Raw genomic sequence first — 27,704 nt, forward strand, 5'->3', positions numbered from 1 at the left:
CAAAACTTCCTAGCTCTTGAACTTAATGCCTCAACTAATAAAGGCAAGCATGCACATGCCTTCTTTACCACCCTATCAACCTCTGCAGCCACTTTTAGGGAGCTATGTACCCCAAGATCCCTCTGTTCATCAATGCTATTAAGGATCCTGCCATTAACAGTGTATTTTCCCTTTATGTTGGATATCCCAGAGTGCAACACCTCACACTTGCCCAGATTAAACTCCATCTGCCACTTCTCCGCCCATATCTGCAAGTGATCTATATCCTGCTGTATCCTTTGGCAATCTCCTATGCAATCCGCAATGCCACCAATCTTTGTGGCCTTCATCTGGGCTACTCTGACAGCACCTCCCAAACCTGTGACCTCCACCACCAAGAAACACAAGGGCAGCAGGCACAGGGGAACCCCACCTCCAGCAAGTACTTGTCCAAGCCACATACCATCTTAACTTTGAAACATATCCAAGTCCTTCATCACTGGGTCTAAATCCTGAAACATCCTTGCCAACAGCACTGTGGGAGCATCTTCACCAGAAGGAATGCAGCGGTTCATGAAGATGGCTTACCTCCACCTCCTCAACTATGAATGGCCAATAAATCTGGCCTTACCAGTGACTCCCACATTCCAAAATAAATAAAACTGTTCTCTGTCCTACTGCCCCAATGGACAGGGCTCAGCCTGGTGGGGAACTGAGCCTCACAGGCTAGAAAGGTCACAAGTTCAACAATGCAGGGCCCAGCCCGTGAGTGCTGGAGCAGAGGAGGCTCAGCCACCTTCAGCTTGATGCAGGGTCTTGACCCGAAAAGTTGACCATCCATCTACCTCCACAGATGCTGCTTGACCTGCTCCTGCTGTTTGTTTTTTGCTCCAGATTCCAGCAACTGCCATCTCTTGTGGCATCAGGGAGCCCTGGTAAAACTGGAGCCAATGGGTGTTGAGGAGAAAACACTCCAATGGTTGAAGTCATATCTCACACAAAGGAAGATGGTTGTGGTTGTTGGTGGTCAACCATCCATCTCTAGGACATCACAGCAAGAGCTCCTGACAGTGAGAGACTCAGAGATTGGCAACTTGCTGGAAATGGCTTGTCTCCTGACTTAATCTACAGAGCACAAGTCAGGAGTGTGATAGAATACAGTCCAGTTCTCTGGATGAGTGCAGTACCACCAACACTCAAGAAGCTTTGAGTGACCAGCAAGAATAACGTAACCCACCTGATAGACATTCTTGGCACCCAAAATATTCATTCCCTCCACCACCACTGCAGAGTGGTTACAGTGTGTAGCAGCTGCAAAATGCACTGCAGTTACTCACCCAGCTACTCCAACGACACTTCCCAAACCTACGACCTTTTCCACCAAGGAGCACAAGGGCAGCAAATGCATGGCAACCCATCACCTGCAGATTCCCTTCCGAGTCGCACACCACCCTGTCCTTCAATGTTGCTGTGTCTAAATCCAGGAACTCCCTTCCCAACAACGCCATAGTGGTTCAAGAAGGTGGTTAAGGGCAATTTGGGAGAGACAATAAATGCTGGCCTTGTCCCTACAATAAATACATACCTGTAATGGGCTTCAGGTTTGATTTCTGTCTTTTAACTCTGAATTCAAAAATGAGGCTATTGATTAATGATGTGATCGTCAATCACTTCCTCATTTAAAATGCACACTTCCCAATGTTGAGCTGGAGAAACAGACAGGTCCATTAAAAATTATAGTATAGCATCGCATCACCTGCCCGGTTAGTTAGATTTGCTCTTGCAAACTTCAGCTCAAAAACACTTAGCCCATAGCATTGCTAAAAGTGCAAAACTATAAAGTGCAGGAAAAAACCAATTGGGTAACCAATTCACCTCAATAAATGAGACGTAATAATTGAAAAGAACAGCAGGACTTGTCAAATCAGATCCCAGAGAACTAGAGAGGGAAAGAACATAGAACAGTACAGAACAGGAACAGGCCCTTCAACCCACGATATTGTGCTGAACTAATGAAGCTGATAACACCTAATCCCTTCTGCCTGTATATGGTCCATATCCCTCCATTCTCTGCATACTCATGTGCCTGTCTAAGAGCCTCTTAAATGCCTCTATCGTATCTGCCTTTACCACCACCTCTGGCAGTGCATTCTGGGCCACCACTCTCTGTGTAAAAAAACTTGCCCTGCTCATCTCCTTTGAACTTTCCCCCTCTCACCTGAAATGTATGCCCTTTAGTATTAGACATTTTGACCCTGGGAAAAAGATACCAACTGTCTACTCTGTCTATGCCTCTCATAATTTTATAAACTTCTATCAGGTCTCCCTTCAGCCTCTGCCATTCCAGAGAACAACTCCAGAGAAAGAAAGATTGGTTTGAGAGAGAAAACAGAGACAATGGAACAGTAAGAAAATTATACAAAATAAACAAATCTGTCATTTTGAAAATTTCCACATCTACAATCTGAAGGAACGAAACTCCACACTTGAAACTGCTCACTTCCTGCCCAGAAGTGTGGACAGTCATTCACAAATGCCATCTCAATAAAAGGCAAGGTTACTGCAGTATAATAATGGGTGATTAATGTGCAATGTTGAAATCCAAGGTAAAGCAGGATACCTTCGTGTTTTTCGAAAGCAAAGTGTGAGTAGTGGAAATCTGTCAGCAATGCATAACTCTTGGGTATGTATCCTTTGGCAACAGTTCTGCCCAAGATGCACATTATTGGTATTGGTATTGGTTTATTATTGTCACTTGTACCGAGGGTGAAAAACTTGTCTTGCATACCATTCGTACAGATCAATTCATTACACAGTGCATTGAGGTAGTACAGGGTAAAAACAATAACAGAACACAGAGTAAAGTGTCACAGCTACAGAGGAAGTGCAGTGCAATAAGGTGCAAGGTCACAACAAGGTAGATTATGAGGTCAAGAGTTCATCTCATTGTATAAGGGAACCATTCAATAGTCTTATAACAGCGGGATAGAAGCTGTCCTTGAGCCTGGTGGTATGTGCCCTCAGGCTCCTGTATCTTTTTCCTGATGGGAGGGGGAGAAGAGAGAATGTCCCGGGTGGGTGGGGTCTTTGATTATGCTGGCTGCTTCACCAAGGCAGCAAGAGGTATAGACAGTCTGTGGAGTGATGGCTGGTTTCCGTGATGTGCTGGGCTGTGACCACAACTCTCTGTCGTTTCTTGCGGTCCCGGGCAGAGCAGTTGCCATACCAAGCTGTGATGCATCCAGATAGGATGCTTTCTATGGTGCATCGATAAAAGTTGGTGAGTGTCAAAGGGGACATGCCAAATTTCTTTAGCCTCCTGAGGAAGTAGAAGCGCTGGTGAGCTTTCTTGTCCATGGCGTCTACATGGGGTTGGAACAGGACAGGCTTCTGGTGATATTTACTCCTAGGAACTTGAAGCTCTTAACCCTGTCGACCTCAGCACCACTGATGTGGACAGGTGCATGTACACCGTTCCTTTTCCTGAAGTCAATGATCAGTTCTTTTGTTTTGCTGACATTGAGGGAAAGGTTGTTGTCATGACACCATGTCACTAAGCTCTCTATCTCCTTCCTGTACTCTGACTCATCATTATTTGAGATACGGCCCACTACGGTTGTATCATCTGCAAACTTGTAGATGAAGTTAGAGCAGAATCTGGCCATGCGGTCATGAGTATATAGGGCGTAGAGTAGAGGGCTGAGGACACAGCCTTGTGGGGCACCAGTGTTGTGAATAATCGTGCTGGAGGTGTTGCTGCCTATCCTCATTGATTGTGGTCTGTTGGTCAGAAAGTCAAGGATCCAGTTGCAGAGGGAGGTGTTGAGTCCCAGGTCTCGGAGTTTGGTGATGAGTTTGCTTGGAATTATAGTATTGAAGGCGGAGCTGTAGTCAATAAACAATAGTCTAACGTAGGTGTCTTTACTGTCCAGATGCTCCAGAGATGAGTGTAGGGCCAGGGAGATGGCATCCACTGTAGACCTGTTTCGGCGGTAGGCAAATTGCAGTGGGTCAAGGTTTTCTGAGAGGCTGGAGTCAATGCGTGCCATGACCAGCCTCTTGAAGCACTTTATGATAGTGGATGTTAGAGCCGCCGGTCTGTAGCCATTAAGGCATGTTACCTTGTTTTTCTTAGGTACTGGGATGATAGTGGTCTTCTTAAAGTGGGTGGAACCTCAGATTGAAGCAAGGAGAGGTTAAATATGTCTGCAAATACCCCCGCCAGCTGATCAGCACAATATCTGAGGACACAGCCAGGGACACCATCTGGGCTAGATGCTTTCCACGTGTTCACTCTCCGGAATACTGACCTTACATCCTCAATGGAGACCATGCGTTCAGGTACATTGAAGGCTGTCAGGGTGGGTTCAAAACGTGCATAGAATGCGTTAAGCTCATTGGGAAGGGATGCACTGTTGTTGGTGATGCTGCCCGACTTTGTTTTGTAGCCTGTTTCAGCATGTAAGCCCTTCCACAATTGATGGCTGGTTTGGGACTCGATTTTGGACTGATATTGTCTCTTGGCATCTCTGATAGATTTACAGAGGTCATATCTCGATTTCTTGTAAAGGTCAAGGTCAGCTGATTGGAATGCAGCAGTCCTCGACTTTAGTAAGGAGTGAATCACCCAGTTCATCCATGGTTCCTGGTTTGGAAACACCTTTATTGTTCTCTTTGGTACACAGTCCTCAACAGAATTGCTGATATAGTCTGCGATGGCGGTGACATACTCACCTAGGCTGGCAGCTGTGTCTTTGAACATGGACCAGTCCACTGACTCAAAGCAGTCACGTAGAAGCTCATCTATTTCCTCAGACCAGCACTGCACAAATTTCTGTACTGGATCCTCCTGGTTCAGCTTCTGTTTGTATGCAGGGAGAAGGAGCATGGCCTGGTGGTCTGATTAGCAATGACATGCACCACTTCAAGGGCATTATTTCATCAAGTATCATCCCACCAATCAGAAAGCCTCTCCCGAAGACACTGCAGAATTTAGTGTTGTCAGAATTAATGCAGAGTCTTCCAGTCACTCTCTGTTCAGCCTTACACATGCCTGATTGCTTTTGGCTAGCTGACCACTCTTTTCATCCCTTGTGCATTTCCTGGTATACCTGGCCACTCTCCCTTCTCCAGGTAAGCATGGCCCCTTTCAACTGATCAGTTCTGCCTATCCACCCATGATCACCACGATTGCTCCATTTGTCTGTGTCCTCACCCACCATCTATGACCAGTCACAGCTTCTATCCATGCCTCTGAACCATACCTGGTTCCTTCATGGCCCTGGTACACTGCTTCAGGTCTGCTCTTGGCAAGGGGACCCAGTCCACAGGATAGGCTACATATTCCCTCACTGTCAGTACGGCCGAGGATTCTTACGAATTGGGATTGGCCAAACATTCCTTCATATTGGAAGTGGACTACAGCACTCTTGAATGCCGACTTGTCAAAGAATCTGCCAGTCTAAGGCAGCCCAAGATACTTCCTGGCGACACTTACCAGCATCATCTGTGTAGCAGGTACGGTGCAGTTTACCATAGTAGAACTCCAGGCCGATGATGGCAAACATGAGGATGGCAAAGAAAAGGAGAAGGCCGATCTGGAGCAGAGGGACCATTGCTTTCATGATGGACTTCAACACAATCTGCAAACCTATAGAGCAGGAAAACAAAACAAAAACAGATTACGAGCAGCCTCCTGCTGATCTCCTAGTTGTCCTCCCTCACACTCTCAGGGAAAACCTCAGCTCCTGACCATGTGTTTGTTTTCTCTTTCTCTAACTGCCCGTTATTAACCAGTTGGTCCATCAACAGCTTATCAGCATGGCAACCTTGGTCCAACCCCTCAGAGATATTCCCTTTGTTGCAGTACTATAGAGCACAGAAACAGGCCCCTCTGCCCATCATGTTGATGCTGACCATCATGTTGATGCTGACCATCATGTACCTATCAGGACTAGTTCTATTTATCAGCACTGGGATCATAGCCTTCTATGCCTTGGTGATTCAATTGCTCATCAAGATAGTTCTTAACTCTTGTGGGAGTATCTGCCTCCACCACCTTCTCAGGCAGGGAATTCCAAATTCCATCCTCTGGGTGAAAATGTTTTTCCTCAGATCCCCTCGAAACCTCTGTTCCTACTGTAATACCTTCCCATTTAGACACCTTGGTGATAGGGAAAGGTTTCCTGCTATCAACATCCCCATAATCTATCAGGTCCCTCTTCAGTCACCTCTCTGCCAAGGAAAACAATTCCAGCCTATCCAATCCCTCCTAACTATCAAAACACTTCATCCCAGGTAACACCCTGGTGAATCTCCTCTGCACCCTCTCCAGTGCATTCACATCCTTCCTATACTATGGCAACCAGAACTGTGTACGGTACTGAGACCTAACCAATATTTTATAAAGTTGTATCCAAATGTCCCTGCTCTTATCCTCTGGTGACCCAGTTGAAGAAGGCAAATATCCTGTATGCCTTTGTTACCACTTTATCTACTGTGCTGCCACCTTCAAGGATATTTGGACTTGTATAGCAAGTCCCTCTATTCCTCACTACTCCCTAAGGCCCTACCAGACATGGTGTATATACTACCCTTATTAGTCATCCCGAAGTGCATCACCTCACACTTATCGGGATTAGATTCCATCTTCTAATGCTCTGCCCATCTTAACAACTAGTCATTATCATCCTGTAGCCCACCACTGTCCTCCTCATGATCAACTACATTATCGATTTTCACTCCATCTGCAAACTTAATAATCACACCCCTGCATTCATATCTAAATCGTTAGCATAGACAACAAACATTAAGGGACCCAGCACCAATCCCTGTGCTACACCACCGGTCACAAAAACGACCCTCCACCATCCCTCTGCCTCCTGTTACCAAGCCAATTTTGGAACCAATCTGCCAACTTGCCTTAGATCCCATGAACCAGCCTTTATGTTGGACCTTGTCAAAGGCCTTATAGAGTCAAAGAGTCATAGAGTAATACAGCATGGAAACAGATCCTTCAGCCCAAATCGTCCATGCTGACCATGGTGCCCAGCAAGCTAGTCCCATATCCCTCTAAACCTCTCCTATCCATGTACTTAACCAAATGTCTTTTAAATGTTGTTATTGTCCAACCTGCCCAACCTCTCCCTATAACTCAGGCCCTGGAGTCCTGGCAGCATCCTTGAAAATCTCTGCACTCTTTCCAGTTTAGTGATGTCTTTATTATAACAGGGCCACCAAAACTGTACACAATACTACAAGTGTGGCCTCACCAATGTCTTGTACAACTGCAACATAATGTCCCAACTCCTATACTCGATGATATGGAGTTCCCCTAGTCCTCACCTTTCACCCTATGAGCCTCCGCATCCAGCCTATCATCCTACATCACTTCCGCTAGCCGTAACAAAATTGCACCACCAGCCACATTTTCCCCTCCCTACCCCTTTTCGCCTTCCGTGGGACCACTCCCTCTGGTCTGCTCATCCCTCCCCACCCACCCCTCCCTGACCCTTGGCACTTTCCCCTGCCCTCGCAGTAGATGTAACACCTGTCCCTACGCCTCCTCCATCACCACCATCCAGGGACCTAAACAGTCCTTCCAGGTGAGGCAAAGATTCACGTTCACCTTCTCCAACCTCATCTTACTGCATTCAGTGCTCCCAATGTGGCCTCCACTATATCGGCAAGACTGAATGCAGACTGGACAACCGCTTTGCAGAACATCTACGCTCGGTCCGCAATGTCTGTCCTGAGCTCCCATTTACGAGTCATTTCAATTCCCCTCCCCATTCCCACACCGACCTGTCTGTCCTTGGCCTTCTCCATGGCCAGGGTGAGGCTCAACACAAACTAGAGGAACAACACCCCATACTGTGTCTGGGTAGTCTACAACCCAATGGCACAAACGTTGAGTTTTCCAATTTCAGATAACCCTCACCTCTGGTGGTTTGTCTTCCCCCCCCTTCCCCTTTCCCCCATCTCTCTCTCCCTGTTTTCCTATTTTTGTCCCCTTTGCCTCAAAACCACTCCCCATCAGCCATTTTCGGCCCCCTCTGTAATACCAGCAATATCACATTCCCATGTCTACCCATGGGGAGACAGTCAGAATCTTTCACCCAGGGTTGAAATGTCAAATACTAGAGGATGTGCATTTAAGGTGTGAGGGGAAAGTTTAAAGAGGACAAGGTTTTTTTTACCCAGAGAGTGGTGGGTGCCTGGAACAGGCTGCCAGGGGTGGTGGTGGAGGCAGATATGATAGTGGCGTTTAAGAACCTGTTAGATAGGTGCATGAATGTGCATGGAATGTGCAGGGAAGAAGCGAGCGTCAAGATGAAGGGTGATATTTCTGACTGGAGGACAACCTACCTCAGGGATTGGTATTGAGGCCATTTTTTTTAATGATATTAATGATTAGACTTGGAGGCAGAAGTCACAGTTTCTAAATTTGTCTATGACACAAAACTTGGCAGGATTGTGAACTGTGAAGAGGGGAGTGATGGAATGCAGCAGGATATAAACAGTCTGGTAGAATGGGCAGTCATGGCAGATGACGTTTAATACAGAGACGTGTGAGGTGGTAGGAAGAATGAGAAGAGGCAATCTAGAATAAAGGATACTGTTCTAAAGAGGTTCAGGAGCAGAGGGACCTTGGGGTGTGGGTGCACAAATCATTGAAAGTAGTGGGGAAGGTTAGAAAAGTAGTTAATAAGGCATACACAGTTCTCAGCTTTATCAACAGAAATATTGAGGATAAAAACAAGGAGATTGCACTGAACCTTGCGGTCCAACTGATCCAACCTCAGCTGGAGTTTTGTGTTCAATTCTGGTCACTTCATTACAGGAAGGAGGTGAAGCTGTGAGAGAGGGTGCAGTGATGAACGTGGGAATTGTTCTTGGTAAGAGGGCCTGCAGTTATGAGAGAGGAGTTGAGGGGAGATCTGATGGAAGTTTATAAAATGAGGAAGGGTTTGGACAGAGTGAACAGTGGCAGTCTGATCCCCTTGGTGGAGCAGTCAAGGACTAGAGGCACAGGTATAAAGAGAAGGAGAAAAGAATGAATAGTGACACAAGTAAAGACTTATTTTAGACAGAATGTGGTTGGAATCTGGAATATACAGCCTGTGGATGTGTTGGAGACAGGTTCCACTGTGGTCTTCAAGAGGGAATTGGATAAATGTACAATGGTGAAAAATGTGCAAAGTTACAGAGGGGGATGGAACCAGTTAGTTGCTCCAGTAGAGATCTGACATGGACACAATGGGCCAAATGACCTCCTCCTGTGCTGCAACAATTCTGTGATTCTATGAAAAGCAGACTCACTGGGGATTCCAGACACCAGCTTCAGAGGTCGCAGTACACGGACTGCCCTCAGGGTTCGGAGGTTGAAATGCGTCGCCGCTGTGGCCAGGAGCCTGGAGGGAGAAAGGAGAGAGTTGGACTGTGACTCTGGGATGAGGAAGAGAACTCGCACTCCTCCCACTGCACCTCAACCGAAGTTAGCCGTGCTTCTGTGAGTACAGGCAGACCCTGGGCTATGGCAGGGCTCCGCTCCTGAGAACTGTTCATCGGTTTGGAAATGAACAGACCCAGGGCATGGGAGAGGATCACAGAGACAGCCGTGACGGGAGAGCGAGCAGGCGCGGGAGGAGTGACCGCCAGCCGGCCTCACTGACTCGGTGAGTGAGGGAGTGAGTCTGCTCAGCGCTCCCAGCTCTGCCCGGTTCCACCCAACCTCCACAATCGTTGCAGCTGGGTGGAACTGGGCAGAGCTGGGAGCGCTGAGCAGACTCACTCCCTCACTCACCGAGTCAGTGAGGCCGGCTGGCGGCCACTCCTCCCGTGCCTGCTCGCTCTCCCGAGGGGAGGAGGGGGAGAAAAGGCATGCAGAAATGCCCCGTTCCCACCCGGCAGAAGATGCCTACAGCAAGTCCATCCCCATCCATCCCACTGGCCTCCCAAACACTTGTCCATATGTACGGGGTGTCCACAAGTTGGGAGTTCATAACCTAGGGAGGACCTGCACCCGAATAATTTAACCTAGTAATATTACACAGAAGGATTACACTGTCAGGTGGTGAACTTCTTCCTCTCTTTTCTGCTCCCATTAACGACACCCATTGACATTAAACATCTCCCAGGTGCCAGCATTATCAGCTAGTTGAATTATAACTCTTCTTAATATTATCTTTTGAAAGAGAAAAGAGTGTGACTCAAATATCAACCACAGTAACAGGTAGCTGGGGGTAATATTCCCGGTGCTTTGGTTCAGGGGGATCAGATAATTTTCATTCAGAATAAAACACATTACACCTGCCATGAGCTACTGACACCCCAAAGCCTCCTAGAGCCGATAATGTACTTCACTAAAAGCAGTCACACGTATAATGTTGGAGACATGCAGCTAATTTGCACATAGATGTTCCCACAAACAGCATTTGCACAATGACCAGGTGTAATCACGCTGAAATCATAGGCATTTGTTGGCATTATGCTGTAAAACTGAGCACATCTTCTCTGGGTGTTTGCGCTCATGATTGCTTTGCCAATAACTGCAAAACTGAGGTCAATCTGCATTGACTGAGGAATGAACTTTGACCAGGATGGGAGGGTGACTCTTCAAAACAGTGTCAAAGGATCTTTTACATCCTCCTGAGAGGACAAGTCCTCATGGCACTAGAGTGATATGTGCTCAGATTGCCAGAGTGGGATTTAAAACCACAGCCTTCCAACACAAAGAGAGGAATGCAACCAATTAAACCATGACTGACACACGTTTGGAACCTGGGGTCCAGACACTTTATACACAGAATAACAGACACCTGTGAGTGAGTTACAGGCTGGAAATTTACAGAATAGCTTCCTGGAACGAGTTATATATTGGAATACTAGAAGGAAGTCCAAGTGGTAGAAAAATAGGCGTCTGGAATTGAGGGACATTCATACTTACGTCACTGAGAAACTGATCTCATTCTCTCGCACAGTTTGGCACGATGAGCAACTGACTCTGTTAAGGAGCAGAAACCCTGGCTGATTTGCCGGGACACTGTGGTTCCAGTTAGGAGGGACTGGACTGGGTGCTTTATCTTCCAGGGTTTCGATGTTTTAGAAAGATACAGGAGGTAAAAGTTGGGGGGAGGAGTAGCACAATAAATCAGAGGCAATATCATAGCTGCACTCAGAGGGGACATAATGGAGGGCTCATCCACTGAGTCTATACGGCTAGAACTCAAAAATAAGAAAGGTCGTAGAGTCATAGAGCAATACAGCACAGATACAGGTTCTGTCTACCTGTGATGCCACTTTCAACGAACTAGGCACTTATACTCCTAGGTCCCTCTGTTCCATTACACTTCCGAGTGCCCTACCATTCACAGTATAAGTCCCACGCTGGTTTGACTTTCCAAAATACATCACCTCACACTTATCTGTTTTGAAATCCATTTGCTGCTCCTCGGCTCACTTCCCTAATTGATCAAGATCCTCCTGTAATCTGCAATAACCTTCTTCACTATCAACAATGCTTCCTAATTTCATGTCATCCGCAAACTTACTGATCAAGCCTTGTGCATTCGCATCCAAATCATTTACATGAATAACGAATAACAACCACTAGTCACCGGCCTCTAGTCACTAGTCACTAGGCACCACTAGTCACCGGTCTCCATTCCAAGAAATAACCTTCAACCACCATCCTCTGCTTCCTACCTCCGAGCCAATTTTGAATCCACCTAACTAGCTCTCTCTGGATTCCATGCAACGTAACCTTCCAGACCAGCCTACCATGACCTTGGCGAAGGCCTTGCTAAAATGACAACATCCACTGCCCTACCCTCATCTACCTTTTTTGGTTACCTCTCCAAAAAACTCTAAAAGGTTCATCAAGCACGATTTTCCCCACACAAAGCCATGCTGACTCCTCCTAATCAGACTCTGTCTATCCAAATTCTGGTAGATCCTGTTCCTCAGAATTCCCTCCAGGAATTTTCCCACTACTGATGTCATGCTGACCTGGCTTGTCCTTGCTACCTTTCTTAAACAACGGAACAACGTTAGCCACCTTCCAGTCTTTGGGAGGCTAGAGGGGAAATTGTGGAGGCCCTTGCGGAGATTTTGCTTCATTGTTAGCTACTGATGAAGTTCCCAAAGAACTGTCAGGGAACAGTGACCATAACTGTTTTAAGATACCTATAGATAAGGATAAGTGTGGACCTGTTTTAAGATACCTATAGATAAGGATAAGTGTGGACCTCACAGGAGAGGTTGGACAAACTTGTGTTGTTTTCTGTGGAACGGCAGAGGCTGAGTGGAGACCTGATAGAATTTTATAAGATTATGAGAGGCATATATAGAGTAGAAGCTACTATCTTTTCCCCAGGGTCGAGATATCTAATTCCAGAGGGCATGCATTTAAGATGAGAGGGGTAAGTTCAAAGGAGATATGCGGGTCGTTTTTTTTTTACAGAAAGGAGTGGTGGGTGCCTGGAATCCACTGGCTGGGGTGGTGGTGGATATATAGAGGTATTCAAGAAGCTCTTAGATAGGCACCTGAATATGTAGGAAATGCAGGGATATGGACATTTCGTAGGCAGAAGGGACGAGTTTAGTTAGGCGCTTAATTACTAGTTTAATTAGTCTGGCACCACTTCGTTGGCCGAAGGGCCAGCTCCTGTGCTGTACTGTTCCATGTTCTATGTTCCAGGCTCCCAACAAACCCTTCTCCACACCCCATAAACCCAGCTTTGAGAAGACTGTGCACCAAGACAAGGGATGGTGTACTGGAAGGAAAGTCTTCCTGCAGCTGCCCCTTAAGTTTATGTGCTTCATTTGCGGATATGGTCGTAAAGGTATGTGGCATGCTTGCTTTCATTGATCAGGTCATTGGGCAGAAAGGTTATGTTACAGCTGTATAAAACATTGGTTAGGCCACATTTGGACTACTGTGTGCAGTTCTGATCGCTGCTTTACAGGAAGGATGTGAAGGCTTTGGAGAGGGTGCAGAAGAGGTTAGAGTATGAGCTATAAGGAGAGGTTGGACAGACTTGGTTGTTTTCTCTGCAGCATCGGAGGCTGAGGGAAGACCTGATAGATATGAGAGGCATAGATAGGGTCAGAGTCTTTTTCCCAGGGTGAGATATGCCAAAATGCTAGAGGCATAAGTTTAAGGTGAGGGGGAAAGTTTTAAAGGAGATGTGCGTGGCAGGTTTTGTTTTACGCAGACAGTGGTGGGTGCTTGGAACATGCTGCCTGGGGTAGTGGTGGAAGCAGATACGATAGCAACCTTTAAGTTGCATTTAGATAGAAACATGAACAGGCAGGGACTGGAGGGATACGGACCACATGCATTTGCAGATGCCCAGTTTATATTGGCATTATGGTCAACATGGACACTGTGGGCCAAAGGGCCTGTTCCTGTGCTGTACTGTTCTATTGTTTATGATACACCAGCTGTGACCCAACCAGTGTTTTATAAAGGGCTCATCGTGACTTAATTGATCTACCATGCCTCAATTTATAAAGTCCAGGATCCTCAATGCTTTTTGAACCTGTCTTGTTTTCAAAGAACGATTTATGTATACCACTTCCCCCTGAAGGGCCTGTTCCTGTGCGGACTGCTCTGTTCTGCATTCAATGATATCCTTCCACTTGTCATGAAATGTTTTCATTAAAAGGCCAGACTTGAGTGAAGTTGCTAATTAAGTACAGGTGATGACAAACTTGGAGAACTTGCAGAATGAGGGACATTAATCACTCTCCAAACAGCCTCAACATGAATTTACCTTCAAGCCAGTTGCAAGCAGCTAACTGCATGCTGGGTGCAGTGAAAGCAGCGATGATGGCTTGGAGCTCAACCTCTGAGTGTGGGAAAATGCAAATGCTGTCTGCATTTTGCAGCTTAACAGCAGAGGTTTGGGTAACCCTGCCCCTGGAGTGCAACTACCAAAGGTTGAACAACAACCCATTAGTTTTGAAGAGAAGCTCCACTCCCACAGGATGTGAGGTGCAACAATGCAGTAAGAGAGATGGATAAGAGTGTAGGGGCAATGACGCGGCTTTGTTTGACAAAGTTCTCCACTGAGTATGGTTCTGTTGTAGGCTATCATGGAGCAAATGTACCATGGGGATGAATATCTGTGGGCAGCCGCAGTCATAGGCACTGCCAGGGTCCAATAAAGCTTTGCTGGTGCGGATCCCTGCACTTTTCTTGGAGTTGTCTTTTAGTGCAGATCAGTGCCGATCATCAGTGTCAGGTGAAGCTAACAAGGGCGGGAAATATGCCATCAATGGCAGGGCGCTTGAGAGTTTTGAGAAACAGAGGGATCTTGGTGTACAAGTCCAAAGATCCCTGACAGGCAGCACAGGCAGATAGGGTGATGAGGAAGGCATACGGGAAGGCATACGTAGCGGTTAGCGCGATGCTATTACAGCGCCAGCGATCGGGGTTCGATTCCCGTCGCTGTCTGTAAGGAGTTTGTATGTCCTCCCTGGGTCTGCGTGGGTTTCCTCCGGGTGCTCCAGTTTCCTCCCACATTGCAAAGACGTATGGGTAGGTTAATATGGGTTTAAAATGGGCAGCGCGGACTCGTTGGGCCAGAAGGGCCTGTTACCACGCTGTAATTAAAATTTAAATTTAATTTTAAAAATTAGCTGGGGCTCAGAATATACAGTAAGTGGAGGGAGATCTTGGTATAATTTTATAAAACATTGGTTAGGCCGCAGCTGGAGTACTGTGTCCAGTTCTGGTCACCACACCATAGGAAGGGTGTGATTGCATTGGAGAAGGTGCAGAGGAGATTCACTAGGATGTTGCCTGGGATGGAGTGTATGAGTTATGAGGGGAGACCAGAAAGGCTCGGCTTGTTTCCCCTGGATTAAAGGAGGCTGAGGGAGACCTTATACAGATATACAAAATTATAGGAGGCATTGATAGTAAGAAATCTTTCCACATGGCAGAGGTGTCTAAGACCAGAAGGTATAAATGTAAGGTGAGATTTAGAAAGGATCTGAGGAATAACATTTTCACCCAGAGGGTGGCTGCAATTTGGAGCACACTGCTGGAGGGGGTGGTGAAGCCAAGGGCACTCACAACATTTAAGAAGAATCTGGAAAAGCACTTGAATCACCAAGGCAGAGCAGGCTCCAAACTAGGTGCTGGTAAATGGGATAATGGCCAGCATGGACATGTGGGCCGAAGGGCCTGTTTATGTGCTGTACAATGATGACCCTGTGTCCACCCTGCCTATGGATGGATGGAATCCACACTGTGATTCAGGGAGCAACTCTTCAGTAAGGAGGCAGAGGAAGATTGAGATGCAGGACAAGGTCCTTTGTCAACCTGCCCCTGCTGCATCACACAGCCCCCTCTACACTTACTCCCCTCTGAACCTCGTACTCCTCAGCACACAGCACAATAAAGGTTTATGCAGGGTCTGGAAAAAGTGGACCTCCTCATGTATCTCAAGAACCATCCGCCTGTGAAGGCAGACTGCCTTTGATGCATCACCGCAGCCTTTGGTTGATTGAGGAAAGGGGTGTTTGAAGATCAAAGCCTCAGACCTGGCACTAATCTCCTGAAACTGGACAGCAATGATGACTGCCTTCCTATCGGCTTCTGAGACCTGGATGACCTAAAGCAATGCTGTCACTGTCAAAGTCTCCAAACTACCTGAAAAGGGAAGTGAACTAACATCAGTTTCCTCTTCTGGCCCCAGTTATAGTCAGGTGGCTTCATTGGGCAGTGCATGTCCCTCACATGTCTGATATCAGACACTCTCAGTTCTGTCATGGAACAAGGTCACCAGGTGAAGAGAGGCAAAAGTTCAAGGGTATGCAGAAAGCCTCCTTGATGAAATGCAACATCCCCACTTACTCCTGGGAATCTCTGAGCACCCCAGAGCACACAGAGGCCCTGAAGGAGATGTTCACCTCACAAACTCGCCGCCAGTGAAAGGCTGGGACAAGTCCAAGGAATCCTGGATGTCAAAGGATATCAAGGGTTGGATAGAGTCATACAGCATGGAAACACACCCTTTGGCCCAACCAAGATTCCCATCTGAGCTAGTCCCATTTGCCCATGCTTGGTCCATATCCCTCTAAACCTTTCCTATCCATGTACTTGTCCAAGTGCCTTTTAAATGTTGCTAATGTACCTGCCTCAACCACTTCCTCTGGCAGCTCATTCCATATACTGATGAAGCAAAATAAGAAAGTTTATGGTAGCTACAGAAAGCTGAAAAAGGCGAAGGCCCAACAGGAGTACAGGTTGCGGATACTTAAAAAATAAATTAGGAGCAAAGGGAGGGAGCATTGAATATCATTGCCAGACAAGAAAAAGGAAAACCTCAGACCATTTTATAAACATATTCAGGGAAAGAGGATCACAGGGAAAGAGTCAAGCTCATTACAGACCAAAGGGTTAATCAGTGTATGGGGGCAGATGATGGCACTTGCTTAGCAACAATCTGCTCACAGTAGCACAGTCTGGGATCTGCCAACGTCAGTCAGCTCCTGACCTCAACACAGCTTTGGTCCAAACATGGACAAAAGAGTTGAACTCCAGAGGTGAAGTGAAAGGAACTGCCCTTGACATCAAGGCAGCACTTGATTGAGTGTGACATCAAGGAGCCCTGGATAAACTGGAGTCAATGGGAATTGGGGGCAAACCTTCCGCTGGTGAGAATCACACTGAGAACAAAGGAAGATGGCGGTGGTGGTTGGAGGTCAATCATCACAGCCACAGGACAGCTCTGCCAGAGTTCATCAGGGCAGTGTCCTAGGCCCAACCATCTTCAGCTGCTTCATCATTTACCTTCCTTTGGTCATAAATAGGAGGAGATGGCATATAAATGCGTGGCTGAGAAGTTGGTGCAGGAGGGAGGGTTTTAGATTTTTGGATCATGGGATCTCTTCTCGGGAAGGTGGGACCTGTACAGAGAAGATGGGTTACACCCGAACCTGAGGGGGGCCAATATCCTTGCGGCCAGGTTTGCTAGGGTTCAGGAGGGTTTAAACTAGATTGTGAGGGGGAAGGGAACCGAAGGAGTAGGTCAGAGGCAGAGAGGGATGGGGAAAAGTCAGATCTGACAGGTAGAGAGGCTTTGAGGAAGGAGAAGCAGAGTACAGGCTACAAAAGTAGTAAGGTGGATGGGCTAAAGTGCATTTGCTTAATGCGAGAAGCAGCAGGAATAAGGAGATGAACTGAGAGCTTGGATAAGTACATGGGACTATGATATTGTGGCTATTACAGAGACATGGCTGACATCGGGGCAGGAATGGATATTGAATGGGGGGGGAGAAGAGGAGGAGGGGTGGCGATACTGGTCAGGGACACAGTTACAGCTGCAGAAAGGGTAGATAATGTAGAAGGATCCTCTCCAGAGTCAATATGGGTGGAAATTAGGAACAAGAAAGGGGCAGTTACCCTCCTGGGAGTATTCTATAGGCCCCCCGGTAGCAGTAGGGGTACTGAGGAGCAGATTGGGAGGCAGTTTTTAGAAAGATGCGAAAATAACAGGGTTATTATGATGGGAGAGTTCAACTTTCCAAATATTGATTAGCAGCTACTTAGTGCCAAGGGTTTAGATGGGGCGCAGTTTGTTAAGTGTGTCCAGGACGGATTCCTGACACAGTATGTTGACAGGCCGACTAGAGGGAATGCCATATTAGATCTAGTTTTAGGTAATGAACCGGGACAGGTGACAGATCTATTGGTGGGTGAGCATTTGGGGGACAGTGACCAACTGCTCCATAACCTTTTAGAATTGTCATGGACAGGGATAGGAGCAAAGAGGACGGGAAGATATTTAATTGGGGTAAGGCAAGTTATAAGGCTATAAGGTGAGAACTTGGATGTGTAAATTGGGACAACATTTTTGAAGGGAAATGTACTATGGAGATGTGGGCAATGTTCAGGGATCTTTTGCAGGATGTTAGGGATAATTTTGTCCCAGTGAGGCAGAGAAGGAATGGCAGGGTGAAGGAACTGTGGGTGACGAGTGAGGTGGAACAACTAGTTAGGAAGGAGAAGGCAGCATACATAAGGTGTAGGCAGCAAGGATCGGACAAGGCTCGTGAGAAAATAAGAGTAGCAAGGAAAGAACTTAGGAAAGGGCTGAGAAAAGCGAGAAGGGGGACATGAAAAGGCTTTGGCGAGTAGGGGTTAAGGAGATCCCAAGGCTTTTTTCTCGTACGTAAAGAGCAGAAGGATGGCTCGGGTAAAGGTTGGTCCAATTAAAGATATAGTGGGAGGATGTGCCTGGAAGCTGTGGAAGTGGGTGAGGTTCTCAATGAATACTCCTCTTCAGTATTCACCCAAGGAGATGGGTCTTGATGATGCTGAGGACAGTGTTGGTGAGGGTAATGTTCTAGAGTATGTAGATATTAAGAGAAAGGATGTGTTGGAGTTGTTAGAAAATATTAGGACAGAGAAGTCCCTGGGGCCTGACGGAATATTCCCCAGGCTGCTTCATGAGGTGAAGGAGGAGATGGCTGAACCATTGGCTAGGAACTTTGAGTCCTGGTTGTCCACGGAGATGGTACCAGAGGATTGGAGGGTGGCGAATGTTGTCCCCTTATTTAAAAAAGGTAGTAGGGATAGTCCAGGGAATTACAGGCCGGTGAGCCTTACGTCTGTGGTGGGTAAGCTGTTAGAAAGGATTCTGAGAGATAGGATCTCTGAGCATTTAGAGAATCATGGACTGATTAGGGACAGCCAGCATGGCTTTGTGAAGGGAACATCTTGCCTCACAAGACTGATAGGGTTCTTTGAGGAAGTGACCAGGAAGATTGATGAGGGTAGTGCAGTGGATGTGGTCTACATGGATTTTAGTAAGGTGTTTGACAAGGTTCCGCATGGTAGGCTTCTTCCGAAGGTCAGAGGCCAAGGGATCTGGGGAAGCTTGGCTGTGTGGATTCAAAATTGGCTTGCCTGCAGAAAGCAGAGGGTTGTGGTGGAAGGAGTGCATTCAGATTGGAGGGCTGTGACTAGTGGTGTCCCACAGGGATCGGTTCTGGGACTCTACTTTTGTGGTATTTATTAATGACTTGGATGAGGGGGTGGAAGGCTGGGTTAGCAAGCTTGCAGATCATACAAAGATCAGTGGTGTTGTGGATAGTGTGGAGGGCTGTCGGCACTTGCAGAGAGATATTGATAGGATGCAGAGCTGGGCTGACAAGTGGCAGATGGAGTTCAATCCAGAGAAGTGTGAAGTGGTACACTTTGGAAGGACAAACTCCAAGGCAGAGTACAAGGTAAATAGCAGGATTCTGGGCAGTGTAGAGGAGCAGAGGGATCTGGGGGTTCATATCCACAGATCACTGAAAGTCGCCTCACAGTTAGATAGGGCAGTTAAGAAAGTTTATGGGATGTTAGCTTTCATAAGTTGGGGGAATCGAGTTTAAGAGCCGTGAAGTGATGATGCAGCTTAACAAAACTCTGGTTCGGCCACACTTGGAGTACTGTGTCCAGTTCTGGTCGCCTCATTATTGGAAGGATGTGGAGGCGCTGGAAAGGGTGCAGAGGAAATTTACAAGATGCTGCCTGGATTAGAGAGTATGGATTATGAGGAAAGACTAAAGGAGCTAGGGCTGTTCTCATTGGAGAGAGGAGGATGAGGGGAGTCATGATAGAGGTATACAAGATATTGAGAGGAAAAGATAGAGTGGACAGCCAGCCCCTCTTTCCCAGGGCACCAATACTCAAACAAGAGGGACATGGCTTTCAGGTAATGGGTGGGAAGTTCAAGGGAGATATCAGAGGGAGGTTTTTCACCCAGAGAGTGTTGGTGCATGGAATGTGCTGCTTGGGGTGGTGGTGGAGGCTGATACATTGGACAAGTTCAAGAGATTGTTAGATAAGCATATGGAGGAATTAAGATAGAGGGATATGTGGGAGGAAAGGGTTAAGTAGTCTTAGGTGTAGTGTGAAGCGCGGCACAACATGGTGGGTCGAGGGGCTGTATTGTGATGTATTATTCTATGGTTCTATGGTAAGTTTAGATAGCAGGGATGTTTGCTGATTGCACAATGTTCAGCACCATTCGTGACTCCTCGGATAATTCAAATGCAGTCTCCATCCAAATGCAGCAAGTCCTGGACAATGTGCAGGCCTGGGCTGATAGGTGCCAAGTAACATTCATGCCACACAACTCCCAGGAAATGATGATATCCAAAAAGAGAAAATCCAACCATCACCCCCTGACATTCAATGACATTACTATCACTGAATCCCCTACTACGAATATCCTGGAGGGTTACCATTGACCAGAAACTGAGCTGGAGTAGCCATGTACACAACGTTGTTATCCCATTATAGGAAGGATAGGGAGGCTTTGGAGATGGTTCAGAAGAGGTTCACCAGGATGCTACCTGGATTGGAGGGTATGAGCTATAAGGAGAGGTTGGACAAACTAAGCTTGTTTTCTTTGGAGTGTCGGAGGCTAAGGGGCAACCTGATAGAATTGAGGCATAGATAGGGTAGACAGCCGGAATCTTTTTCCAAGGGTAGAAATGTCAAATAGTAGAGGTCATGCATTTCAGGTATGAGGTGAAAAGTTTCAAGGAAATATGCAGGCAAGTTTGTTTACCCAGAGAGTGGTGGGTGCCTGGAAAGGGCTGGCAAGGGTAGTAGTAGAAGCAGATATAAAAGAGGCGTTTAAGATACATGAATAAGATAAAGATAAGATATAAGATTCCTTTATTAGTCACATGTACATCGAAACACACTGTGAAATGTATCTTTGCGTAGAATGCTCTGCGGGCAGCCTGCAAGTGTTGCCATGCTTCCAGTGCCAACATAGCATGCCCATAACTCCTAACCCGCACGTCTTTGGAATGTTGGAGGAAACCGGAGCACCCGGAGGAAACCCATGCAGACACTAGGAGAACGTACAAACTCCTTACAGACAGCAGCTGGAATTGAACCCGGGTCGCTGGCGCTGTGATAGCACTACGCTAACCGCTACACTACCGTACCGCCAATACTCAGGGAATGGAGGGATATGGATTATGTGAAGGCCAAAGGGATTTTGTTTAATTTGGCATTGTGTTTGGCACAGACAAGGTGGGCCGAAGGCCTGTTCCTGTGCTGTACTTTTCTATGTTACAGGTTCTAAGAGCACGTCAGAGGCTAGGAATCAAGCAGTGAGTAACTCACCTCGTCAGGAGGGTTGTGGAGTACTCTCCACTTGCCTGAATGAGTGCAGCTTCAACAACACTCAAGAAGCTCGACACCATGCAGGACATAGCAGCCTGCTTGATGGGCACCCCATCCACATCCATTCACTCACTCCACCACCGACACATAGTAGCATCAGTTTGTACCATCTACAAGATACACTGCAGCAACTCACCAAAACTCCTTCCAAACCCACAACCTCTACCAGCTAGAAGAACAAGGGCAGCAAAGCATGGGGAGCACCACCACCTGGAAGTTATTTCCAAGTCACACACCATCCTGACTTGGAAATATATCGCTGTTCCTTCACTGTCACAGGGTCAAAATTCTGGAACTCCCTCCCTAACAGCACTGTGGGAATACCCACACCTCAAGGACTGCAGCGGTTTAAGAAGCCAGCTCACCACCACCTTGTCAAGGGCAACTAGGGATTGACAATTAAATGGTGGCTCAGGCTGTGAAGCCCACATCCTTGGAACAGATATGAGTGAAAAGATTTTAAATGGAAACTTGTCTAAGAAGAAGGAGCTTGTAGTTGAAGAAGGCAGGGAGAGGGATGGTGAAACTCCAGAACATGCTGTCATTAAAAAAGGTGGTATTAGATATCTCAGCAAGCTTAAACATGGATATATTCACAGGGCATGATGAGATGCATCCAAACTGGCATGGAGACAAGGGAGGAGATTGCTGGGGCTCTGAAAGAGATTGTTAGATCTTCCCTGGCTGCAGTGAGTTGCCAGTTGACTGGAGGAAAGCAGACGTGGTATCATTATTCAAGATGGGCAGAAAGGTTAAGCCAGGTAGTTATAGGCCTGTGATTCTAATGTCAATGCTAGGGAAGTTATAGACTTATAGAGGCATACAGAAGGGAAACAGGCCCTTTGGCCCTACTGGTCCATGCCGACGTAGATTCCCACCTAAGCTAGTCCCATTTGCCCACGCTTGGACCACATCCCTCCAAACCTTTCCTATCCATGTATAAGTGCCTTTTAAATGTTATTAATGTACCTGTCTCAACCACTTCCTCTGGCAGCTCATACTGACCACCCTCTAGATGGAAAAAGTTGTCCCTCAGGTTCCTATTAAATCTCTTCCCTCTCACTGCCCTCTAGTTCTTGACCTGCTCAACATCTCTCCCTAACTCAGTCCCTCGAGTCCCGGCAGCATTCTCATAAATCTCCTCTGCACTCTTTCCAGCTTAATGGCAACTTTCCTAAGGCAGGGTGACCATAAATGAATACAATATTTCAAATGTGGCCTCAACAATGTCTCGTACAAAGATGTTGGTGAGAAGACAAGTTATAGGACAAAATTCTGAGGGACAAAAAGTAGTCTTCAATTAGAAAGGCCAGGATTAATCAAAGATTGTCAGCATGATCTTGTTATGAGAGATCCTGTTTGAAAATGTGATTGATTTTTTTCAAAGAGTATTGATGAGAACAATAGAGTTCTGGCTAAAGGTCTAGGATCTGAAATGGTAACCATTTCTCTCTCCACAGATACTGCCTGACATGCTGAGCTTTTCTGGGATTTTCTGCTTTTATTTCAGGATTTCCAGCATCTGTGGGATTTTTTTACTTTCATTGGATTTGATGTTGTCTACATGGACATCAATAAAGCCTTTGACAAGGCTCAACATGTCATGCTGGTCCAAAAGGTTAGAATTCACGGGATCCAAGGCAAGTTGACAAATTGGATCCAGAATTGGCTTTGTAATCTGAGGCAGACGGTGATGGTAGATGGTTGTTTTCTGTTACTGGAAAGCATTGGTCATTCACGCATAGAGTCAGAGAGATTGTACAACACAGAAACAGGCTCTTTGGCCCAACTCATTCATGCCCACTGAGTTGCCTACCTGATTTGCCTGCATTTGGCCCATATCCTGGTAAACCTTTTCGATCTATGTACCTGCCCAAATGTCTTTTGAGTGTTGTAACTGTACCTGCCTCTACCACTTCCTTTGGCAGCTCATTCCATATACCCAACACCCTCTGTGTGAAAAAGTTGCCCCTAAAGTCCCCTTTAAATCTTTCCCCGCTCACTTTAAATCTATGCTCTCTACTTTTAGACTCCCCTAGCCTGGGAAAAAGACTGCGGCCATCCACCTTGTCAATGCCCTTCATGATTTTATAAGGTCATCCCTCATCCTCCTATGTTCCAAGGAAAACAGTCCCAGCCTATCGAGTCTCTCCTTATAAGTGAAACCCCCCAGTCCCTGTTTTTTTGAAATTTGGTTTGTCCCCTTTGACTCTCACCAACTCTTACCGATGCACCATAGAAAGCATCCTATCTGAATGTATCACGGCTTGGTACGGCAACTGCTCTGCCCAGGACCGCAAGAAGCTGCAGAGAGTTGTGGACACAGCTCAGCACATCACAGACACCAGCCTCCCCTCCTTGGACTCTGACTTTACCTCTCGTTGTCTTGGTGTAGCAGCCAGCATAATCAAAGACCCCACCCACCTGGGACATTCTCTCTTCTCTCCTCTTCCGTCAGGTAGAAAATACAGGTGCCTGAGGGCACGTACCACCAGACTTAAGGACAGCTTCTACCCCACTGTGATAAGACTATTGAACAGTTCCCTTATACAATGAGATGGACTATGACCTCACGTCACTTGTTGTGACCTTGCACCTTATTGCACTGCACTTTCTCTGTAGTTGTGACACTTTACTCTGTACCATTACTGTTTTTACCTGTACTACATCAACGCACTTTGTACTAACTCAATGTAACTGCACTGTGTAATGAATTGACCTGTATGATCGGTTTGTAAGACAAGTTTTTCACTGTACCTCGGTACAAGTGACAATAATAAGCCAATACCAATACCGAATACATCCTTGTAAATCTTTTCTGCACCCTTTCCAGTTTTAATGACATCTTTCCTGTAACAGAACTGTACACAGTACTCCACATGTGACCTCACCAACATCTTGTACAGCTGTAACATGACGTCCCAGCTCCTATACTCAGTATCCTGACTGATGAAGGCCAGTGTGCCAAACACCGCCTTCACCACCCTGTCTACCTGTGTCGTCACTTTCAAGGAACTATGTACCTGTACCTCAACATCTCTCTGTTCTACAACACTCCCAGGGCCATACCATTTACTATGCAAGTCCTGTCCTGGTTTGTCTTACCTAAACGCAACACCTCGCATTTATCTGAATTAAACTGCATCTGCCATCCATCAGCCCACTGGCCAAGTTGATCAAGATCATGTTGTAATCTGAGAAAATCTTCTTCACTGTCCACAATACAACCAATTTTAGTATCTTCAGCAAACTTACTAACCATGCCACCTGCGTTCTCATCCAAATCGCTGATATAAATGACAAACAACTGCGAACCCAGCACCAATCCCTGTGGCACACCGCTGGTCACAGGTCTCCAATCTTAATTACCTTCCATCTCCTACCATGAAGTTAATTTTGTATCCAAGTGGTTAGCTCGCCCTGGGTCCCAACCTTCTGGACCAGCCAACTGTGTTGGCACCTTGTCAAATGCCTCTCTGAAGTCCACGTAGACAACGTTTACCGCACTGCCCTCATCTATCTTCTTGGTCACTCTCTTCAAAAACCTCAATAAAATTTGTGAGACACAATTTACTACCACAAAGCTGTGCTATCCCTAATCAATCATTGCCTTTCCAAATGCAAATAGATCCTGTCTCTCAGAATCCCCTCCAGTAACTCACCTACCACTGATGTTAGGCTCACCGGCCTGTAGTTCCCTGGCTTTTCCTTGCAGCCCTTCATAAATAAAAGCACAACATTAGCCACCCTTCAGTCTTCCAGCACCTCACCTATGGCTAAAGATGATACAAATATCTCCACGGGGCCATGGGGTACTGGTATCCTGAAAATATGTTATATAGGTCAATTATTTGTGTGCGAATGTAGGAGATGTGATTAGGAATTTTACTGATGACACACAATTAATGCTGTTGTTGACAGTGAGGAGGGTAATGTTAGGCTGCAGGAATGATCCTGGTAAGAAGGGCAGGGTAATGTCAGGTGGAAGTTAATCCTGGTAAGTGTGAGGTGTTACATTTTGGGGGTACTAATAATGAATGGTAGGGTCCCAGAGAGTGTTAAGGAGCAGGACAGGAACAGAGAGTGTTAAGGAGCAGGACCTTGGTATGTCCAGGATCCCTGAAAATGGCAGCACAGGAAGATTAGGTTGTGAAGAAGGCTTATGGGATACTTGCCTTCATGAGCTGGGCCATAACATATAACAACAGGGAGGTTCGGGTACAACATTGTAAAACATTGAGTATAGTTCAGATTGTCACACTGTTGGACAGATGTGAATGCACTGGAGAGGGTGCAGATGAGATTCGCCAGGAAGTTGTCACGGACAGAACGATGTAGTTATGAGGAGGCACTGAGTAGGCTGGGCTTGCTTTCCTTGGAGCAGCGGAGACTGAGGGGGGATCTGACTGAGGTACACAGAAAGATGAGGGATGTAGCAAGTCTACAGAGTAAGAAACTTCCCCATTGCAAAGATGTATAAAACCACAGGTTTTAAAGCATAGGTTTCGGATAAGGGGCATGAAATTAAAAGGGATCTGAAGATTCTTTTCACCGAGAGGGTGGTTGGAATCTGGAACGCACTGCCTGAGGGTTGTTGAAGGCAGGTACTCTCACAGTATTTAATTACCTAGATAGACAATTGAACAACCAAAGCACAGGCTATGGCCAATTGCTGGAAAATCAGGTGAGTATAGGTGGGTATTCCATGGTTGGCATGGACATGGTGGGCCTAAAGGGCCTGTTTCTGTACTCATGACTCAATGTATCCTCCACCTGTGAACACTGTACTTGCCCATTTTTAACTCATTTCCGACCACAGTCTCCTAACTCTGTATTACATGGAAACAGGAACTCTGTCAGGCCATTGATGCTGGTCTTCCATTCAAACTCTCATGATCTGCATACAAACTCCACTTCTCTTGCTTCCTTTCCCAAAGAAACATCTGTCTAGAAAATTACAAGTGAATGCCCTTTCAGCAGCTGTTGGGGAAGAATCCCAGATTCACTGCTTCAGGTGAGGTGTTTCCCGATTCCAGTTCTTGCTTAGACTTTATGTTGCATCTTCTGGATTCTCTATGCAGTGAAAGCAGTTCCTCAATTTCAATCCAGTAGATTGCTTTACAACATTCTGCAGCTTGATTTGATCACTCCCATTTCTATATGTATACCAAATTTATCCAACCTGTAGATATGATATAAATCTTGTAGAACATAGAACAGTATAGCACAAGGACAGGCCCTTCAGCCCGCAATGTCTGTGCCGAACATGATGCCGAATTAAACTGAATCTCTTCTATCTGCACATGATCCATATCCATCCATTCTCTGCATATTCATGTGTTTATCCAACAGCCTCTTAAACACCACTATCCTATCTGTTTCCACCACCATCCCTGGCAGCCTAGGTTACAGCACTGCCCTGGTAGGTTCCAGGCACCCACCACTCTCTGTTTAAAAACACTAGCCCCACACATCTCCTTTAAACCTTCCCCAGACGCGTGTCCTCTTGTACTTGACATTTCTACCCTGGAAAAAAGATTCTGATTGTCTACTGTATCTATGCCTCTCATAATCTTATAGACTTCTATCGGGTCTCCCCTCAGCCTCCAATGCTCCAGAGAAAACAACTCAAATTTGCCCAACCTCTCCTTATAGCTCATACCCTCTAATCTAGCATCAATAACTTCCTCAGATTCCACAATGCATCCTGTTGAAAACCAATAATTCCCTGATGCCCAGGACTGGAGATGGTAAACCATATGAGCTTGCCCAAAGCTGAGTGTATATGGGGCTTCCCTGTCACCTGGATTTGATGCACACATTAAGATGGGTGGGGTAAAGGTATGGTGACAATGCAGGCTGGTAGAGCTGAGGGATATGGTGGCATGGTGGGTAGGTGTGGTTGAGAGATGGAATGAGATGATGGGTAATTGGGGTTCACATATGGAGGGCATGCCGAGGCTATAAGGTGACATGAACAGAAAGTACATGGGACAAGAGACTATGGTGAGAAAGGTATAGGTGGATACGATGCAAAATTGGGTAGATGGTTTTCAGGGGTTGAGTGAGTCAGAAAGAAGGTCATACGGTTATACAACACGGAAACAAGCCCTTCGCCCACCAAGTCTGTGCTGACCACCAAACACCCATTTACACTAAACCCATTTTACTCTCACTACACACTACAGGGCAGGCACAGTAGTGTAGCGGTTAGCGTAATGCTATTACAGCGCCAGCGACCCGGGTTCAATTTCTGCTGCTGTCTGTAAGGAGTTTGTATGTTCTCCCCATGTCTGCGTGGGTTTCCTCCGGGTGCTCCGGTTTCCTCCCACATTCCAAAGACGTACGGGTTAGGAAGTTGTGGGCATGCTATGTTGGTGCCGGAAGCGTGGCGACACTTGTGGGCTGTCCCCAGAACACTCTACGCAAAAGACGTATTTCATTATGTGTTTCAATGTACATGTGACTAATAAAGATATCTTATCTTCTACCACTCACCTATTCCCTAGCAGCA

At 46.4% G+C, this 27,704-nt stretch overlaps 1 protein-coding gene across 2 annotated transcripts in view; it reads right to left on the bottom strand.

Annotated features, from left to right (window-relative positions):
* Positions 1-27,704, bottom strand: part of LOC127567879 (probable voltage-dependent R-type calcium channel subunit alpha-1E) — a 615,955-nt gene that overhangs the window by 366,019 nt on the left and 222,232 nt on the right. For both annotated transcript variants that reach the window (XM_052011039.1, XM_052011041.1), the window contains exons 5-6: positions 9,301-9,392; positions 5,477-5,629 (exon numbers count right to left, since the gene is read on the bottom strand). In XM_052011039.1, the coding sequence (XP_051866999.1) occupies positions 5,477-5,629; positions 9,301-9,392 (245 nt within the window). The remainder of the gene's footprint in view (positions 1-5,476; positions 5,630-9,300; positions 9,393-27,704) is intronic.

The sequence above is a fragment of the Pristis pectinata genome, chromosome 3 (genome assembly GCF_009764475.1).
Source record: "Pristis pectinata isolate sPriPec2 chromosome 3, sPriPec2.1.pri, whole genome shotgun sequence".
In the NCBI taxonomy this organism is placed as follows: Eukaryota; Metazoa; Chordata; class Chondrichthyes; order Rhinopristiformes; family Pristidae; genus Pristis; species Pristis pectinata.